The sequence below is a fragment of the Alosa pseudoharengus genome, unplaced genomic scaffold (assembly GCF_046254945.1).
Source record: "Alosa pseudoharengus isolate Yale_2024_CS ecotype anadromous, Long Island Sound unplaced genomic scaffold, YU_APseudo_1.1 YU_APseudo_1.1_scf_5, whole genome shotgun sequence".
Taxonomy (NCBI): domain Eukaryota; kingdom Metazoa; phylum Chordata; class Actinopteri; order Clupeiformes; family Clupeidae; genus Alosa; species Alosa pseudoharengus.
The window spans coordinates 6,267,973-6,281,117 of NW_027468837.1; the positions used below are offsets into that span (position 1 = coordinate 6,267,973).

General features: G+C 44.2%; 1 protein-coding gene across 1 annotated transcript in view; it reads right to left on the reverse strand.

Annotated features, from left to right (window-relative positions):
- LOC143103753 (calcium-dependent secretion activator 1-like) overlaps positions 1 to 12,935 on the reverse strand; it is an 83,720-nt gene extending 70,785 nt beyond the window's left edge. The window contains exon 1 of the mRNA XM_076267562.1: positions 12,491 to 12,935. Coding sequence (XP_076123677.1) covers positions 12,491 to 12,826 — 336 coding nt within the window. The 5' untranslated portion in view covers positions 12,827 to 12,935. The remainder of the gene's footprint in view (positions 1 to 12,490) is intronic.
- Positions 12,936 to 13,145: the final 210 nt, after the last annotated feature.

Consider the following 13,145-nt stretch of genomic DNA (forward strand, 5'->3'; position numbering starts at 1 on the left):
CAAAACATTTCTAATCCACAACAGCACACCATAGTTCTGATAGTCTTATATGGGGGTGTACAGTGTAATTGTGTGTGTGTGTGTGTGTGTGTGTGTGTGTGTGTGTGTGTGTGTGTGTGTGTGTGTGTGTGTGTGTGTGTGTGTGTGACTGTTCATGTGTGTGTGTGTGTGTGTGTGTGTGTGTGTGTGTGTGTGTGTGTGTGTGTGTGTGTGTGTGTGACTGTTCATGTGTGTGTGTGTGTGTGTGTGTGTGTGTGTGTGTGTGTGTGTGTGTGTGACTGTTCATGTGTGTGTGTGTGTGTGTGTGTGTGTGTGTGTGTGTGTGTGTGTGTGACTGTTCATGTGTGTGTGTGTGTGTGTGTGTGTGTGTGTGTGTGTGTGTGTGTGTGTGTGACTGTTCATGTGTGTGTGTGTGTGTGTGTGTGTGTGTGTGTGTGTGTGTGTGTGTGTGTATGCGTGTACTGTATGTATGTATGTATTGTATGTATGTGCGTGTGTGTGTCGTCGTCCTCTCTGCTCTCTCTCACACCACTCTCATTCCCTTCAGCAGGCCAGAGGGCAGTAATGAGGAGCACTGAATCTCGCTTGGTTTCATGTCACGTCACGTCACAGCGGTCCGTCCTCCCGGTCCGGCTCCTCGACCCCCCCCACCCCCCCGTGTAATTAACAGAAGAGCCGTGGAACTGCTAAAGCCCCTGATGGATAGAGCGCAGGGAAAGAAAAAAATGCAGAATTTCCATCAGCGCTACCAGCTACGGCCAATCGATTCCTCTCCAGGCCGGCTCTTATTGAGATTGCACAGGCGGCCAAAGGATTCATGGACACGCTGTAAAAAGACCCCCAGAGACATTCATCAGCCAGTTTACCTGTCACACATGAGGCCAAGCGCCCGCCTATGCATGTACACACGTCATAAAGAGGCCACCGATGTGAAAAGGAGAGAACCAGTCACATGGGAATAGCTTTCTATCACACACACATACACAAACACACACACGCACACACACACACACACACACACACACACACACACACAGACAGACAGACAGACAGACAGACAGACAGACAGACAGACACACGCACGCACACACACACACACACACACACACACACACACACACACACACACACACACACACACACACACACACACACACACACACACACACACACACACACACAGACACACACAGACAGACACAGACACACTCAAACACTCATACCTACACAGATACAGAGATAGGAGACATATATATGTCGTTGGAGTGTTTCCATTTAGAGTCCATTGCAATGCCAGGCATTGATTTTATATTGGATACTATTGATTCTGCTTTAACACTGCTCTAATATACTTAATGCATTTGTATTAAGGGCTTTCAATCACCCAGCCAAAAGAAAATCTAAGAACCTTTAGTGTGTTGATGAGATGTTCAGACTGAATCCTAAGACAAAAAATGCAACTAGAGCATAATTACAGTAAAAGAGGGAAAGAATGTGGATTTCATATTCAATATTAATTATAAATATTATTATTTTGGAAAATGGACTCTTTAAGAAACTCCAATGAAAATCCAAAAAATAGTTAAAATATACTTGGTATTCATATATGCATCATTATGGAAAATTATGACCACCATTATGAAACTGACCACCATTATGAAACTGACAACATTTTTAAACATTCTTGGGCAATGGCACCATGAGGAAGTAATTTGGTATGCCAAGATTTGACCACCAATACAGTATATGAATGGAATCAATTCATGTAAAACTGTGGGGTCAGCCATTGTCCAGAACAATAGACTGCAAAGCCATTGAAAGAGAATGCTGCATGTAAGGTGATCCACCTTGCCTATGACTTCTGGGCCAGTGGGGAGAATTACCTCATCGTTTGGCATGTCAACATGAGGATGATGAGCAGGTGACCAAAGCTCTGTCTGTTGTCCTCAGCTCGTCATGGCAAACAGCCGAGGACATACAATGGGACACGAGGGCAGCTGAGACGCGCCCTGACAAACAGACACGCCCTCTTGTACACAACAGACACACAACGCATACAAATGCACCCACACACACAGCTGTATGCACACACAAGCATGCAAGTGTGTGTGCATGCACACGCTCAAACACACACACACACACACACACACACACACACACACACACACACACACACACACACACACACACACACACTCCTCAGTAAAAAGCTTCTGAAATACTCTCTGGCAGGTGGGACGTCTGCTCTATGTGATTGTTACACACACAGGCACAAACACACCTATCAAAAACACCAAGCACGAGTGCCACTCGTGGCACAGGAGAAAGAGTGAAACACACACACACACACACACACACACACACCCACACACACATAGGCACATGCGCACCAGGCACCAAGTGAAAGGCAAGACGGCATGACAAGCGAGGAACATGATGTTCAAACTCGTCTACCAGTCCCCCCCCCCCCCCTGTTCTGGTTCTGTCACCGGGTCCCAAACCTTCCCCCAGCTCTCCACAACCCCTCACAGCGACAACCCCCCCCCCCCCATTCCCACGGGCACTGAGCCACCGGCCAGCTGCACGGGCTTGCTCGGCTGGTGCGAGCGAGCAGAGTGTTTCTGCACATCTCTACAGTATATACCCTGACAGAGAGCAGATCGGTCAGCAACGGCTGGTATGATCTACACCAATTAATATTCCGGCAATTTACTCACAATCACATTCCTAACACAATCAAGGCCATTCAGAGAGTCGCTGCCGGCAACTGTTTTCTACTTGGCATTCATTTGGCTGAGAACGAGCACTAAAAATAGATTAAAGCTAATTATTTTGGTCAATGAAATAGAACTGCGGCTATTTCCATCACACATGAAAGAGTCAGCTATGCCGACGTTCCAGTCTCAGCTGACAAATGAGACGCGAAACGATGCGGGGAAGTTGGTTCCATTTGCATTCTGTTTTTATATATGGGTAAATAACCCAACCAAACCTAGTCTTTGTGAAATAAAATAATAAGCCTCTGCACATGCCACAGTGTGGCAAAGCACTCAGGCTTAGCAGAATAGCGCATGAAGTGAGCATTACACAATGCCTCATTTTTGGCTTACGTAACACTCTGTGATTTTTTTTTTCATGCCTGCTGTGGATTTGAAAAATGAATTGTAAGATGGAGGCTGGTGAGTAGCTGGTGTCTGCAAGGCCATGGCTCCTGAAGGAGGGACCAGGGCCGGTCACTGCTGGGCATGCTCTGTCTTGTGCCCAGTGGCTGAATGTAGCTGACATTGCTCCGCTACACCAGAGCAGTGCAGCTCTTTAATCAGAAACACAGGACAGGTGCCAGTTCCTCCTAGGGCCCACTCCACTGTGCACCCACTTTCACTGTCACTCTCCTCTCTCTCTCTCTCTCTCTCTCTCTGTCTCTCACACACAAACACACACACATACACACATATTCACACACACACACACACACACACACAAACACACACACGAAAACACATAAACACACACATACAAACACACACACACACACACACACACACACACACACAAACACACAAACACATGGGCACACACACACACACACGCACGCACGCACGCACTCACGCACGCACGCGCACACACACATGCACACACACACACACACACACACACACACACACACACACACGCACACACACACACACACACACACACACACGCACGCGCACACACACACACACGCACGCGCACACACACATGCACACACACACACACAGTCGGATCAGAAAGAGGCAGGAGGAATGAAAACAAGTATGAGAGGGTGGACAAGATTGCGCAAGAGTCAAAACAGAGCAGCGCTGCAGGAAGGGAAAAGCAAATGAAAAGCCCAAAGTGAGATTGCTTGCTGCCAGCACTGACGTACTGTAGGGCACCAGATCTATTTTCTAATGCAGGGCACGCACGGTCACCTGCAGCTGAAAACCCTTTCAAGCTTGAAACATTACAGCCTTCCAAGAGAGGACAGACCTCCACTATTTCATAATGCATCGCTCTGCATCGTGAATGGGAAGCATGTTGAAATCAGGCAAGTCATGAATTACTGTAACAGGGAACCCATCCCCATGGTGGACCTGACACGTACCATTCAAAAACTTGTGTGTGAAACCCCAATGCCAACTGCTACAGATGCATTCTTTGCATCTATCCCTATAGCTGGTTCACAAGCACGGGGATGTTCTTTACTCAACCCACTCCCACATGTGTCTTATTGCAAGACTATAACATAATACACAAATGCAGTGCTTGAGTAAATGTTTGTGTGTGTGTGTGTGTGTGTGTGTGTGTGTGTGTGTGTGTGTTCGTGTGTGTGTGTGTGTGTGTGTGTGTGTGTGTGTGTGTGTGTGTGTGTGTGTGCGTGTGGGTGTGTGTGTGTGTACGTATGTGTGTGTGTGTTTGTGTGTGCTTACATGCGGACATGGGCACCTCCCGTTTCAGGAAAGCCAGCAAGTCTGAGGATGAGCGGCTGCATTCAGCTCCCCCTAATCCTAAAAATAAGGCTCTCTGCCATGTGACAGCACAGCACAGCGGCAGTAGTAGCAGTAGCAGCAGCGGCATGCCTGAGCTGGCTTCCCACCAGCGAGTGGCCCAGCCTGGGTGCATATTCAATATTTAACACAAGAACACACCCTCTCTGAGGATGGAGCGCGGAGGAAGCCATCCGCCATGGCTGTGCTCTCTCTCTCTCTTTCTCTGTGTGTGTGTGTGTGTGTGTGTGTGTGTGTGTGTGTGTGTGTGCGTGTGTGTGTGTGTGTGTGTGTGTGTGTGTCTGTGTGTGTGCTGCAGCACTCCGCTCCACTCCTCTGCCATTACACTGGAGGAAGAAACAACGCCACAGAGCCTGAATGATCGGCGCTGAAATCTGATGGCACTGGAGCATTGATTGGATGGGACGGGAGGCGTTGAGGTTACAGCTTCCTCCCACCTTGAGGAATGGCAAAGGTCATACAGGGGAGGCGGGGAGAAGAGAGAGAGTGCGGAGAAATCCAAGGTCCCGGGGAAGGTTGGCAGAAAAGAAGAATAGAGAATGGTGGAAATGGCATTGAGGGGGACATGTGGAGGTGCACATTATATTGAAGGGCTGCGAGAGAGAGAGAGAGAGAGAGAGAGAGAGAGAGAGAGAGAGAGAGAGAGAGAGAGAGAGGGAAATTGGAGGCTGGTGTGACAATTGGGTGTGTGTGAGTGTATATGTGTGTGTGTGTGTGAGTGTATATATGTGTGTGTGTGCAGGGGTGTGTGTATACGTGTGTGTATGTGTGTGTGTGTGTTTGTGTGTGCGTGTGTGTTAGTTTGTGTGTGTGTATATGTGTGTGTGTGTGTGTGTGTGTGTGATATTGATTTAGCCTCAGCTGGAGAGTAGAGACATCTGGTTATCCTTCCATCCTAAAAGCGCCATCCTTCTCTTTCCGCTCTTTTTGTTACAAGTTCTCTCTCTCTCTCTCTGTCTCTCTCTCTCTAAATGGAAATTTACTGTCAGAATTACTGACATGACAACATGGGCTTAATAAAATGTTGCCAAAGCTGATATTTCTTGTGTAACTGCAGCCCATTGACAAACTGAGAGGGAAACTAGTAGTAATAAAAGGCAAATGTGTCCGAAGTGATTCAATGAAACGCTGCCGGGGAGTTCTCAGACAATTTCTAAAGTCATAGCAGATGGTCATGTGTCTAGCTGACATTTCCCAGCATCTTTCATCATACTGACACACCAGCATTTTCATTATTATGGGACATAGTAATGAAGAATAATGAAGTAATAATCTCCTATTTGAAAATATTCTTGCCCAAGTCGCTTTGTATCTTATTTATTCAACATGGCATCGTACTTCCCTGGCCTTTCATTTTGTAAGACATTTTGGTGCACAACTATTTCAGTGATATGCTAATCCAAAATGAGCTGGTGACTGTTGTGATGACAATTGTCATTTTCTAATATTTGTATTTCTCGTACAGGGTCATTTCATCTACACCCACACATTTGCACACTGAAAGGTGCAAACGTATGCTCTTTCTTTATTCATTGGTAATTACGATTTGCTGAGAAAACATTTTAATTAACTGACCCTCTTATTAGTTACTGTGACACATACACTCTCTCTCTCTCCTTTCTCTCTCTCTCCCTCTCTCTCTCTCTCCCTCTCTAGCTCTCTATCCCCTAGTGTATTTCTCTGTCATGTCCCCTAGTGTGTACACAGTCACAAAGCCAGGTGGGTGGTTGTACTCTGTGGACAGAACTATAATTCTTCCAGCTAATTGAGCTGTTGTCTTTTTTTTTCAAAAAGGAAGTAAGTTTCCCTGTGAAACCTTCTAATACAGACAAAAGTGTGCTTCTAATTAATCCTGAACCACACACTCAAAGGCCTCTGTAATGTAACACACCTCATTAGAGGCCAGACTCACACACACTGTAGGTGAATGTTGTCTTCCTAATCACATCTAATAATACAGATATATAAAGATGCTTCTAGTTTCACCACAAATTGCAAAGGCAGGAAACAAAGTAAGCATGCTTACACACTAAACTACCGCCCCCACACACACACACACATTTTCTCACATTGCCCTAAAATGGACATATAAAATTATATTTCACCAGCTCCATTACAAATGTTCAGAGCATATATTGCAAATCATCTACCAGTAAGGAGGATTCGGCAATAAACCCTGATTTTATGTCTGTTCTGTTAAAAATCCTGTTACATATTTTCCTCAGTCCAGTTTTCCTCAGTTTTTAAAGCTATTTAAAGATTTATCATCAATAAACAACTTCTAAACTCACATAAACTATGCTAATCATAAGCGACTGCATGTGAGGGCTTTTTATACAGCCTCCTCAAGACTGAAATGTTCTGGCATTATTCGCCATCCTGCATAAAAGGTGTGAACACCGTTGAACACAGTGTTGAGTGAAAAATAGGCGTTGGTCCTATTTCTAGCATGTACGCGTTTTCGACACGGCTTGAGCCAGGCAGTGTGCAAGCTAACTTGTTAACATAGACTTCAAGTGCCATTTTAGTGCAATTTTCCAAGTTCAAAATATTCGAGTTCCGAATGGTCACACTAAGCATTGTAGATGCTATGTTAAACTCATGCCTTTGGCTCTGGAATGCCACTTACGAAATGCAAAGGCTGCGTTCATCACACAAGATGAGTAACATAACAGAGTAAATGTGATCTGAGGAAAAGATGGCTACAGCAGTGAAGAGCCTAATCACATTATCTATCCCCCTAAGTATTAACCATTCCCATTTTTGACCATTATTGAACAGATTGGTGTTGGAGATGGTGGCCTCAATGGTGCACAGTGGTCAGTGGCAAGACCATGACATGATGATAGAGAAGGACTTGCTGCTATAGGCACAATTAGCCTCTTCTGTTCCCTGGGCAAAAATCAAAACAATTTATGATGATGTTGTTGATGTTGTTTATATGTTGTTGAAATGTCCCTGTGGTTTGGTCAAACCAAAAGAGTGTTAAAGGCTCGAATCTCTGAACATAAGACTGCAATACATACACATACAGTAACATGAACTACAGTATGCAATGACTCAACATTATGCACAGGTTAATCATGGCTCAGCAGCATCACTTAAGTTTTGGGGCATAGAAAAGATCGAAGATACAGTGGTGTTAAAATGTTAATCGTTTTTGTTTGCACTAGTAAAGACTGCAAGTTGAATTAGTGTGCTCCAGTCTATTTTCTTTCTTTTACTAGTCCACTGTCTTTCCGCTGTGAAGCACCTGATTGTGCGGCTTCAACTGAATGACGCTTGGAGTATCCCACTTTAACTAGATCAAAATGATTGAGAATGATGATCTTTGAAGTATTCAAAATAAACAAAAATCTGGCACTGTAATTAAAAGCACTTGATACTTTCACATATCTTCAAAACAAGAGGGTTTTTTTTCAGAGCTTTTCCAGTCTCCCATCTTTCTGTCAATCTTGTCTATGTTCTCGCTTCAGTTGTTTTCACCCCATTCTACCTCTCTCTCTCTCTCTCTTATACACACACACACACACACACAGGCACACACACACACACACACACACACACACACTCACACACACAAACAAACAGAGAGACAGAGAGATTCATAATCTTCAGTCACAAAACAAGATTAGTCTTCCCACAAGAGTTTGTCTGGGAGAAATGTATGACTTTTGCCTCATCGTCGTCTCCGCTAACACAGAGCTCCAGCACAATGGCATAGTGATTAGCATCTCATTTTGGAGCCGGACGAGCTGATCAGACCCAAAGGTCCCTGCTCAAGAGCCTCCTGGCAGCCCTGGCGCTCAGGTAGGTGGGTTAGGAGTCACAGGGGGTGTAGCACACAGGAGCAGGGGGCTGACGAGCTAATCTCATCACAGCCCACTGTGGGCAGCACTAAGCAACAGACCCACTGATTGGGTTAGCAACTCACTTGGGTACAGTCAGTCAAATCCAGTTTCAGCAACTTCTCCTCCATTAGAAACTCAGTCATGGGCATTTGCTGGCTTGCCTGTTGTGTTAGTGTGCTTTCAAAGGGAGCTGAAAGGAAATCACGCTTAAGGGCAGCACTTTGGATTTTAAAGGTCTGCAGGAGATGTTTTCGACTTCTGGAAAAGTGTTCTTGGTCAAAGAAATAATTTTGGTGCGCAAAGTGTCTAGTTTTTTTCATTATCACATTTTTTAAAATCAAGCTGTGGTCAAAAAATCCTTAAAATAAACATATTTATACAAACTCTTCTCCTTGCATGTATGCCTGTCCTAACATACCTGCATTTTGGGTTTGACAGAAATAAAATGGTGACAAAGAAAAGAAAGCGCCCAGAGTGCCACCACTAAAGTATGTGTCGTGGGCCACAGAGAATAGCACTTTCACGGCGTCCACTGGAGGTAAATGATTTTTCAAAGGGCCCGATGGAAAGTGACAGTCTGTAATTGCTCCATTGTGTTTGTCTTTCACAGGGTCACTGCTCAGCACGTCAAGGAGCAACAGCCTGCCCCAAACAATGGGCAAAAAGGCCTGTCTGCTGGCGATAGCCCACTCATTACCCTGCCCGCAGACAACTATCACGAGGAACAGAAAGCACAGCACAGGCCAACCGCAGTGCAAATGCGTCAGGCTCGATCGCCAGTGTGCTACTGTGCTACTCCCACAGTACAAAGCACAGTACCACTTGGGCAAACGTGCCTAAATGATTTTGTCACATTTATTCTGGAATATCTGCATGTGTAGCTTCATTATGTTGCAAAATGAAGGCTCTACTCATGACGCTACGATTTGTAAAACTAGTACTAAATCGAAAAAATAAGATGTCACTAGATGATTTAAAGAAGGCTCCAAAATGGGAAAGAGATTTGGCACTAGCTTTACCATAAAGATCTGCAACTTTACTTATTTCAGTCACATATATTGGAAGTGATAAACATGCATTATATTTTATTGTAGATATTATATCTCTGTCCATTATATGTCTTATAATTTCATTCCATTTATAATAAATATACAGCATGCCTGACGCAACTTAATTATGTATAAACTCCTTAACAGTCCTTAATACTCTCAGAGGTCCTCAAAGAGAGAAAGAATCCTTGTCTGAGAACTGAAAATGTTGAAGAATACGAAAGAGGCACATAACCACAAACATAAACACACAGATAAACATAATGTGTGTGTAAAGAATAAATATCAGGCTGCAACATGCCTCTGGTTCCCTCTTTATTTCACTGTAGACACTCGTTCATAAACATAGCGGGCATGGGGCAAAAAAAAAGGATTGTGCTAGCATAATATGTTCTTACTCAAATGTAACATAACATCGCAGTACATTAACCTGCACCAATACAAAACAACATTTTGACATGAGGTGTATCCAACAGTGTCAGTGTGATAAGGAGATAGAGAGTGTCCATCTGTGATCATTTGGCTGTGTTTCCTAGTGTGGAGCAATAGCTACACTGATCCACAGAGCTGTGAGCAGGGGAGGGTGAATGATGGTCTTGTGTGGCTGATGATAGGATGCCCTTGCTAGCCAAAGGTAAGCTACAAGCTACACTATCTGACCTGTCTGCCTTTATAGAAAGCTGTTCTAAAAACAATATTTTTATTCAAATTAAATCTCCCTGTCACATGACAAAAAAGGGACACAAACATAAATGAACTGAGCATGACACTGTGCTTCAAATCTCACAATGACACCGACAGCACAGGTTACGGCAACAATACATCCAACACAGCCAGCCCACACCCCTGGCTACTCCTGGTGGCTCCGACATGGTTCCTTGTAATGACACAGTATTGACCCTCTCCAGGAGTGCAGGGCCACAGTGCCTTATTGATTACAGCACTTCAAACCATATGGGCCTTTTGATCAGGCCTGTGAAACAAGGACCCGTGCATCTGCTCAAGAGAAGCCAGCATGCTCACAGCAGATTAACCAACAACACTTCCTCTTGTCATTTTATGAGGGTGTGGGATGTGGTAATCTGGTCATGATTCACTCTGTTGCAATTTGCTTTTAGATTGTTGATGAAGCATTAGATTGTTGCGAAAAGTGGCACTATAGCTCAGACGAACTACTGCTCCAAGAAATAAGTCCTCTGACTGAAATAAATGAGGTCAATCTCAAAAAAGTACTTAATAATTATAATAAGTAGTTCATAAGGGTAATTATTATTGGTAAAAGTTGATCACTTCAGGTCATGGATGACAAGGCATGATAAAAATATGATATGCAATATCACTGGCATGCAAACCAGTGGAACCCTGAGTAATACAATAGCTACTGGTGACGAACAACCCTCAATGAAAAGAGGAGGAGCAAATAAGTCAGCTGAATGGTGGGTCCAGTTAAATTAGGGATACTATTGATTACTGTTTGCTGTGACAGAAATGATACCTAGATTTGGTAATTGATAATAAACATAACACAATATGATTTTGGAACATGGTAGATATATATATACTGTTACATGTTTGGCAGGTCAAGTCAAGATTTGCTCGCATGCTTGAAACACCAAAGAGTTATAAAGGTCTGAATGTCTACACACACATGCATTTCATAGCTTATACATATCTGGCGACAAAAGTGCACAATACTTTATGGGCATCTTAGATGGCATTCAACGTGCTTCTAAGTCTTGGCTGCAACTCCTATCAGACACTAATCTTGCAAGTTACTGAATTTACATAATAATCAATGTGACCAATAGCAAACTACATCAATTTCTAATTCCCACATCTGGTTTTCATTTAATATGTGTTTTGTTCAGTGAATGGGTATTTCTCAGGAATTTATTCTGAGTGAACAGGTAAGTATTTCACTGCAGATTTGAAATCAAACTTATCCTGTGTGGTAGAGTGGGCAGGGCACATTCCTTTATAGGAAAATTACATAAGTTCAAAGTTTTAAACAAAAGCATATATTCATCAGCTTAGCATTTCCTGATTTCCTTAGCAAATGTGCTGTCATGGTTAGGCAGCCGTGAAAACATCTATTAAACATCTTCACTCTGCTAAAAGGTCAAAGCACAGAGGTGAGAAATGTCAAAATGAGGTGTTTATTACAGATCAAAACCTGACTGGTTATTTGTCTATTTAATATCTAACAGAAAGTACAGTGAATCATTCCACTTTGTGACCTTTATGGTATGTCACAACATTCTACCCTTGGTTTAAAAAGGACTTTGATGAGGAAAATGCAGCATTGTCTGTTAAAAGAAAATATAGCTGCATCTATAGATAGGCCTAGTGATCTGTTAACCATTGAGTGTATAGCCTGAAACACGTAATATATTAAGAAAGAAAAACACCTAGTCCAATCAATGAATTATACAAATAGTGAGTTGTGAGAATGCATCAAATTGATTAATTTATCAGCGATGTTATGAGGACATATCTCTCGGTTCTAAACATCCCATGCGTGCAGTTTGCCCCCAGCAAGAGTCACCTTGGGAAGGGACTCATTGAGGCAAGAGAGATGGCGCAAACACAAACGCATCCCGCTACGGCAAGAACGCGGAGCATCCGACTCCGTATGTGCTCATCACATGACTATCGAGATGTAGCCTACTATCGCAATGACACGGCTTTATTTTGGTCCTGCTCCATCAGTCTAGCAGCATTATCTGTCAACGGGGCGCCAGATGAATTCTCGACCTGATTAGAGATTTCAATCGGTTTGGTTCCCCTCTGACGAAACCCGTGAAGCTAATTGAAATAGCCTTCTCGCCCGTCCCACTAGTCTCCACATCTTTAGACATCAATGGGGGCCTCATGTCCCCCGCACTACGCGTAGGTCATTACTACATAGAATAATCGCTCCTTGGACCATGTTAATGATTTGTGCTGATTGCTTAGGTGACCATGCGGTTCATGCAGGTTATAAGTCGGCTGTCAACAATTCAAGGTTAGCCAGAAATTACTTCCCTGAGACTGGTAAACTACCCTCAACCCCTTTCCCTACCTTCTGCTGTCGCCTCGCCATGTCGGTGGGCTGTTTGGCGTTGAAGGGATAGGCAACGCATCGCATCACAAAGACATAGAGTTGCAGCTTCTTCTTTCGGTCCTCTTCCTCCCTCTGCAATTTCTCCACCTCCTCTTTCTCATGCTCGCTAACTGCCGACGGACTTGGGCTGGACGGCCGAGCACTGCTGCCTCGGCTACCTGGCTGGAGCCCTCCCGAGCTTTCGCTTGTCCTGCTCGGTGAGATTCGGGATCCGGACTGAGGTGCCATCACCTCCTTGCTTTCCTCCTCTACTATCCCCTCTGATTCCTCCTCGCTGGATGATGGATCCAACATTTTGTCCTACAACTGCGGTAACCTTGCGAGGCACTGAAACGTCGGAATGGTAACAATAGGCTACTACCGGACGGATAATAAATATAAGTAAAATAAAAAATGCCCTAAAACCTTCTACCTCAACTGCTAATCTAATGTTATCTTGAGCTCGATGCGAACCCACAATCTTCTCTGTCCCAGCAAATGCTCAATCACGTCTGCTTCCCGTGAAGATGCGGACGCGGACACTGCAATCTCCTAGCGTTGCTCTAGCTCACTGCTGCCGCTGCTTACGTGTGCGCGCTGTGTCTCCGTCCGCCAGTCACCGCGAGGAGAAGCG